Source organism: Austrofundulus limnaeus, unplaced genomic scaffold (genome assembly GCF_001266775.1).
Source record: "Austrofundulus limnaeus strain Quisiro unplaced genomic scaffold, Austrofundulus_limnaeus-1.0 Scaffold294, whole genome shotgun sequence".
NCBI classification, from domain to species: Eukaryota; Metazoa; Chordata; class Actinopteri; order Cyprinodontiformes; family Rivulidae; genus Austrofundulus; species Austrofundulus limnaeus.
Genome location: NW_013952696.1, coordinates 642,497 through 650,798, shown reverse-complemented (window position 1 = coordinate 650,798; position 8,302 = coordinate 642,497). Strand labels below are relative to the sequence as shown.

Genomic DNA, 8,302 nt, shown 5'->3' with positions numbered 1-8,302 from the left:
TCCTGCAAGAAATCACTTCTCTATGCATCAAGTCCAGACCCTTGTAGGAAGCAAAGTGAAGGACAGGGTCTGGTTTTAACCAGGCTAGTCTGCGGGTAAATAATATACAGTTTCACAAAGTGTGGCTAATTTTAGTGGTGACAGCACCAACAGTATCACTGCTGTTCATTTACTTCAGTCAGAGTTTAGATCTGGGAATGAWTGACCTCACATTCAACTAAAACATCATCCATTTTTGCAAGTTCAACAACTGTGCTAAGGGACCAAGCTAACTACTAACAGTACATGCTGGTAAAGTTTTTTTTCTTGCACTACCAGCTGTAAATTTGTGCAAGGGATTTGCTGAGATACAGATAGTCAGAATAGTAAATAAGCACARTGTTACTGCAGCTTTCACTAAAGTTTGTGCACGTGGCATTGTTTGAGTTTGACAGTGTGCTGGTGAGAAACAGACTTTCTAAGTTGGAAGTCAGACTCTGGGCTCTCAGTTCATTTATCTCACTTGAAACTCTGGAATTCTTACTTCTAAGTACAAATTTTTGTGGATGCGAGCTAAGATTGCACTTCTGCCTCTTTTCACCCATAACTTGTACTTGGAGAGACTGAAATTTCATGAAACCTCCTGCTGATAAATCGGCCGGTAAATTTATCAGTACTGATTTTCTTAATTTTGTGAGATCAGAGATCAGCCGATACTCCACAAAGGTCTGAAATCAGCCACGGTCTCCTTTTGCTCTGCTGTGAGTGCTACTAAAAAAAACAAACAAGTTTGTATTATTTCAAGGGGATTGTTAAGTGGTTTTCAGTAAAATAAAATTGGAACATTGAAGGTGTATTAAGACCTTACACCTGACAGTGTCAAAGTTGGGATTGGCAGGTCAGACTTTTTAAAGATCGGTTATGGGACCAAAAACTGCAATCGGTGCACCCCTACAAAATTCTAGCTTGAGCTATGAGTGCTCAGAGTATGTGTTGATGAAGATGTTAAGTTGTTAACATACCAAACTCTGTTACAATATCTGTCCAACTGACAGTGCTGTAGCCATTTTTCTGTTTGCTGTTATTTGGCCGTGACAGCCATCTTGAACTGGGGCTGACTCCAAAAGTAAACCAGGTGAAGACATGCAGTCAATAAATACTTTCATAAAATATTTTGCTAACAGATAAGCAAACACACACATATTATTCAGAATAGTGAGGGAATATGGTAATGAAATTGACCATTGGCTCATAGAAATGTATTTTTCAAGATTTAACTGCACATTAAAATATTTTGACTTTTAGTCAAGATTAAACTAAGAGGTACACAGCATCATTTTTTATTAGTAAATAATTTACAGATCCACATTAATGTGGTTCTCCATGGCAGTGACTGATTGTTCAGTCTATGTATTCTGGAGATGATTGATGAGTTTGATGTGAAAAGTGATACAGTTTTTAATCAACTTGATGTCCATTCACACACTTTCTCCCYTCTCTTTCAGCTTTGGAGACCCAGACCGTGGCCCTTAGGAGACCTTGCCTGTAAGCTGACTATGTTCCTGTCAGAATGCTGCACCTTCTGCACCATCCTCCACATCACCTTCCTCTCTCTGGAGAGGTACCTGGCAGTGTGCTGGCCAATCACAGCAAAGACAATTGTGACACGGCACAGGACCAGGGTAATCATCGGCTGCCTGTGGCTGGGCGCTGCTGTCAGTGCTGCACCAGTATTAGTCATGGTTGGAGTGGAGGAAGTTGGAGGAGAGGAGCTCGGTCTCAACCAGTGGAGGGAGGACAGAGCATGGACAGGGAGGGAGGGAAAACAGGGAGGGCTGGTGATGGGTGGAGAGGAACGAGGAGGTGCACACATGGCCTTGATAGATGTTGGACTAGAAGAAGCAAAGTTACCAGAGAAAGGTGGTGGAGAAGTGAGAGAATTCAATTTTAAATCAGAAGTAAATGAGTGGAAACAAGGAGGTGAAGGCGAACTGAAAGATGCCAAAGGAGCAGCTGAGGAAGCCGATGAAGAATGGAAGACAGAATTTGCAGGAGATCAGCAAAACAAAAAGAAGGAAGATGAAGGAGGTGGTAAAGAGAGACCTGAAGGAAGTGGTGAAGGAGACACTGACAGGAGAGAGTGCCGCTGCACGCATTACGCCATCTCCTCAGGCCTTCTGTCAGCCATGATGATTCTGTCCAACTTATACTTCCTGGTACCCCTCTGCATCCTTGGACTGGTGTACAGCCTGATTGGACGGACGCTTTGGCTTCGCCCAAAAAGCAGCAGAAGAGATCAGAGTCACCGAAACACTGTTAAGATGCTAGGTGAGGACAAAACACATGCACACCTCAGAACAGCCTCAGTTTAGAGCAGGGCCACCCAAACCCAGAGTTGTAAAGTAACTAAGTACAAATACTTTGTTACTGTACGTAAATAGATTTTTTGGGTATCTGTACTTTACTTGATTTTTCCTACAGCTTCTGAGAGTCTGGATTATGTTTGAAGGTATTTTAGACCATTCTTCTTTACATCTCTAGTTCATTCAGGTTTGATGGTTTCTGAGCATGGACAGCTCTCTTTAAGTGACACCACAGATTTTCATTAATATTCAGGTCTGGGGACTGAGAATGTTGTACTTGTTCCTCTGCATGAAGGCCTTAGTAGATTTCGAGCAGTGTTTAGGGTGGTTGTCTTGTTGGAAGATGCAGCCCCGGTGCAGCTTCAGCTTTGTCACTGATTCCTGGACATTGGTCTCCAGAATCTGCTGATATTGGTTGGAATCCATGTGTCCCTCAACTTTAACAAGATTCTCAGTCCCTGTACTGGCCACACAGCCCCACAGCATGATGGAACCACACCCACATTTTACTGTAGGTAGCAGGTGTTTTTCTTGGAGTGCTGTYTTCTTTTTCCTCRATGCATAARGGRCCTTGTTCTGCCCAGATAACTCTATTTTAGTTTCATCAGTCCACAGCACCTTATTCCAAAATGAAGCTGACTTGTCCAAATGTGCTTTAGCATACAAGCAGCTCTGTTTGTGATGTGGGTGGTGAAAAGTCTTCCTCTGCATCACTCTCCCATACAGCATCTCCTTGTGTAAAGTGTGCTGAATAGTTGAACGATGCACAGTGACTCCATCAGCAGCAAGATGATGTTGTAGGTCTTTGGTGCTGGTCTGTGGGTTGACTCTGACTGTTCTCAACATCCTTCGCTTCTGTTTATCCCAGATTTTCTTGGTCTGCCACTTTGAGCCTACACTTGAACTGTGCTTGTGGTCCTCCATTTTCTCACAATGTTTCTCACAGTGGAGACTAAAAGCTGAAATCTCTGAGATAGCTTTCTGTATCCTTCCCCTAAACCATGACGGTGAACAATCTTTGTTTTCAGCTCATTTGAAAGTTGTTTTGAGACTCCCATGCTGCCACTCTTCAGAGATGCAAAGAGGAGAAAAACTTACAATTGCCCCCCTTAAATACCCTTTCTCATAATTGGAGTCACCTGTGTATGGAGGTCAAGGGTCACTGAACTTACCAAACCAAATTTGAGTTCCAATAATTAGTTATAAAAGTTTTGAAATCAATAAAATAAAAACAGTGCCCAAATTTATGCACCTGCCTAATTTTGTTTAACCAATTATTGCACACTTTCTGTAAATCATAGAAACTTCATTTCACTTCTTAAATATCACTGTGTTTGTCCCCTATATGATATATTTAACAGATTTTTTTTTTATCCAAATAATCAATGCTGCAATCAAGGCTGCCCAAAGTTTCTCACCCCACTGTATTCCTAGTTCCAGGTAAACCGTGGGTCATAACAATTTGAGCGTCTCCTCACTCCTCACTTCCAAAACAGCCAGTACATCAAACAGAATATAACAAGTTAGCAGTTTTATTGAAAGTAAAGGGTCATGACAAATAAAAGAGTKTTTTTAAAATGGTAAATTGTCTGAACTTATCAAGTCCCTACAGACTCCAAAGACACAACAGTCATTCACCCATTCATACACACGTTCACACACTGATGATGGTAAACTACCTTGTAGCCACAGTTTCCCTGGGCCATGACAGAGYTGAGACTGCCAAGCACCGGTGCTACCAGACCCTTTGACCACCAGCAGCAGGAAAGCCAACACAATAAGACTAACAAACCAAAAAAAATTACAGAAAAAACAATTTCATAAACTCATTCTCGACAAAGAAACAGGATAAAACTGGTGTTCAAACAGAAAGGGACTATTTCCCTTCTACCTACAATTAGTGCTCACTATTTACAAAAGTCTGAATATGAGGGTGCAAATTCACAAAACTATTTACAAATCTCAAACAATTATTTAAAATACCAAACAAATCAGAATGTCAAAACCTGAACCCAAACCAGGGAGCTGTCTCTCTGCAGTCATCTGCAGACCTATCATTGTTCTTAGAATAACAGAAAAGTGCATCTGCAGCCACAATAAATGCTTCTTTCATAAGCTTGCCATCACTGAAAGAATTGTGTTAGTCAATGCTCCTGCGGCAGCCTTACCTTTAGTGTTGGGCTGGGTGCTGCCAGCTGATTTCACAGTGCCTGAACTTTCCAGGCTCATTGAGTGGTTTAAGCAGGGAAATCCACCTCATAGTGTTTGTGTTCTTTCTTCTCATGCTTGTCCAAGTTACTCTTCTTGGACAGGGCTACACTTTTGTTACAAATAAAATATATGGACTTCACATTTGAGAAGTCAAAAAGATAGTCCTCCTCACAGTCTGGGTGAAAATAATAATTTACTTGCTGGCTAGTCATTTTTTAACACAGATAACACACAAGCTTCTTATTAACTGTCACTCACAAACTTGTGCTGGCACATTCAGGTACCCTCTGTTCCTAGACAAGAGTTCTTCTGTTGTTGCTGTTTTTAAGGACAATTTAAGTTCCTCTAGTAGAGTTTTGAAAATGCTAATTTTAAGATTCAAGGTCCAATATTCAAAGATTCAGATTGTTTATTGTCATATACACAGATGAAACATGTTTACCTGGGCAATGAAATTCTTACTTCGTCATCCACAGTGAATGTCAAGAGACAATCAGACAAAAATAAATAAATAAATAAATAAAACGAGCACTTAAAGGGTACTAAAGAAAGTAATAAGGGGTAAAGGATAAGACCACACTTAAACAAAAAAAAAAGAGACCAAACTAGAGATAATAACATCAAAAAGGGAACAACACTATCAGTGTTTAGTGTGCTGTAAAATAAATAAGGATTAAAATAAAACTTTTTCAATGTAAATCTTGTGATACACTAAAGACCAGTCTGTGGTCTACCGCTCGATCGCGACAGATTTGATGGGCTCAACGTAACAGGTTTGACAGGACTGATGAGATAATGGACAGTCCCTTTTCAGTCATTACACTCAGTACAACACACAGTTGTATATGGGACACGCACCCTCGCGTGCCTGGCTGAAGCCACCTCTAAACACGTCTTTACACCGGTGACGTGGTGACGTTGAATGTCGGGTGACAGGCTCCGCCTTCACCTTATAAGTTCGGAGTCACCAGCATCATTACTCAGTTCTATCACCCTTCACCTSGCGATAGTCATCTCTAAACCTGAGCTCACATAGCTGCTGCTAGTTAGTTCAGCTTCTAGAAGGTTCTTAGGSTAGCTTTACTGGTGCTAACCGCGTTACCTGCTGGTTCGTTTGTCTGCCGCTTGATGCTACTTAAGTGACCTTTATTTTCTGCTGAAAATCTATTTTGTGGTTCAAGATGAGCACAAAACCACCTTCGAAGAAGCCGAAGTCTTCTGTTCGCCCCTGTCCTCAGGGCTGCGACTTTCAGCTTCATGAGAAGGACCAGCAMGAGGCCTGCCCYGCCTGCCTYGGAATCYTTCACGCTCGACGGGCGCTTGTGGAGCCCGAGTCCTGCCGGGCCTGTGCCGTTCTTTCACGTCGGACACTGGAGAGGAGAGTGAAATTCCTGGAGAAAATGCTGGGGGAAACTGCTGTTTTCTGACAAGACCTGTGTGCATTGCCAATGCAATGCACACTATTGTGATTTGTTTCCCATCCAAGTCATCTCAACTTTGCCATGCTTCTCCTCCTGCATACTTTGTCCTAGAGCTGCCATTGTAAGTTATATCTGTAAAGCCCCTGTGCCAAATGATGGCTATGCCTTTAGGTGCCTGTAAAACTTATAGTTTTTGAAATATTAATGTTTAATAAATTATAATGGCAGTCAAAGGAGCCTTGTATTAGTGCAATACTGCCCCCTGCTGCATCTGCACAATATGGTACTGCACCATAGTTTCATAATATTTAAACTCACTAGTTCAGTGATTACAATATTAATATGATTGTATTTTGATGTTTTACTATAATATTGTCTTAATACTGCTCTATTGTTGTAATATATTGCGCTTAAGTGTCAATAATTGCATTGGCAAGGTAAACTTTTTCTGTATACATACAATCCAATTCCTGGGATTGTCCTCTGCCACATCTCCTATAGTCTCATGATGAGCACTGTGGGCTTTCATGCGGGAGATCAAGGTTCAAATTCAGCTACTGCAACTTTAACAAAAATCTCTTCAAACTTCATATTGTCACACAATTACCTTAATTACAAACACCTGCTGATGTGACAGGCACAACCTGGTATAGAAAACACATTTGATCCTGGTCAAAGCTCATTCTGCAAGTCCAATACTGCAGGCAAAGCCATGCTGCAATGACATGCTACGTGGCAATGCACACTTGTTTTTACATCGTAAAAACCCATGTCTAGTTTGATTCTTATCTTTGTATGAGATTTGATAAACTAAATGATTTTTCTCCCTAATTTAACTAGAACCCCCTTAGTTAAAAACCAGCTAAAAGCAAAACTCACCTCACCTCATTCTAAGCCTCAAACTCACCTCTCAGTGTTTATTTTATTTGTTTGTCTGTTTGTTTATTCACTTGTGATTGCGAACTCTGTCAGTTTTACCTGGTTCAACATGTCATCACTTCTTACTCACCATAGTTTTAAACACATTTAATCTGTAAATAAATGGCCCGTGGAGAACGTGCCAACATAAGTTAATGTCACTTTTGTGTCTTGACAAAGTATTATTGGTTCTGATAAGGACAAGAACTCATCAAACGATTTTGGGTACATTTATTGTGAGACTGATTACAATAAAGTTACAGGTTTTCGTCTCTTTCCTGGGTTAATTTTTGACTAAATTAAGAACGTGGTGCCTCGAGGTAAGATAATTTGCGTATTTAAATAATTCACAAATTATCCATTTTAGAATATACCCAAAACTCCTACAAACCGATAACGCCTACAGGACTGTTTGGTCAAGTGCTTGACATCATCCAAACCAAATTTGAACAGAGGAAGAAGCAGGCTGAGGCACTTTGCTGCATCATCCTCAGACGCGACGCGAGGCCCAAGGCTCCGAGCACATCCAGGTCTGCATCTCATCCTKCTCCATTCAAAAAGGTGGTGACACCCGGGACTTCAAAGGCCCAGCCCGCCAAACCTTCTAGCAAGCCTCAGCCTCCCTGACAATCGGCATGGAGCAGAGGCCCCCCTCCAAGTCAGCAGGACAATTCAGTGGCTTGGAAGAAGAAGTCAAAGTCCTCCTAACAGCAGGACTGTCTTCACAGGGGCTTCAAAAACAGAGAGACAATGTTCAGCTGCAGTTGAAAAGACATTTAAATGTTTGTGTTTCAGAAATCGGCCCCAAGAGGCGTTGGGTTTCAAATGTTCAGTCTCCTCTGTTAATGTCCCGAAAAATAAACAAAAAACATGTAGCCCCCTCCTTGGGTGCAAATTGTGTTTTAAAATGCAAAWCTTRAATAAACAGTTCTGCAAATGTTTTCAATGTGTCATTAAATAATTATCTTAGTGCACAAACAAACACAATAAGCTGCAGGCGACAGTACATAATGTTGTCACTTTCCCAACCAGTGGAGGGCAGCAGCGACACGTCTTCAACAGTAAGGCAAGTCTTGCTAAGCGACTGACTTGCCTTACTGTTGCGCGTCAGGCCGCCTCGCTTTCGGGCTATTGTAAACACAGTGCTGACACAGGCAGCCGCCATTTAAGAGAGGAAATTTGCACGTTGCTAACAAAGAGAGCTATTCYAGTGGTTCCAGCTGCAGAAACACAAAAAGGTCTGTACAGCCGTTATTTTCTTGTTCCGAAGAAAGGGGTCAGCCTGCGGCCTATTTTGGATCTGAGAGTGTTAAACCGGTATCTTCAAACATACAGGTTCAAAATTTTAACGCTCAAACAGCTAATTCACTCTATCAGCCCGGACGATTGGTCTGCGACCATCGATTTAAC

At 41.5% G+C, this 8,302-nt stretch overlaps 1 protein-coding gene across 1 annotated transcript in view; it reads left to right on the top strand.

Annotated features, from left to right (window-relative positions):
- The window catches only part of LOC106526783 (growth hormone secretagogue receptor type 1), a 16,033-nt gene that overhangs the window by 1,605 nt on the left and 6,126 nt on the right, over window positions 1-8,302 (top strand). The window contains exon 3 of the mRNA XM_014021463.1: window positions 1,485-2,307. Coding sequence (XP_013876917.1) covers window positions 1,485-2,307 — 823 coding nt within the window. The remainder of the gene's footprint in view (window positions 1-1,484; window positions 2,308-8,302) is intronic.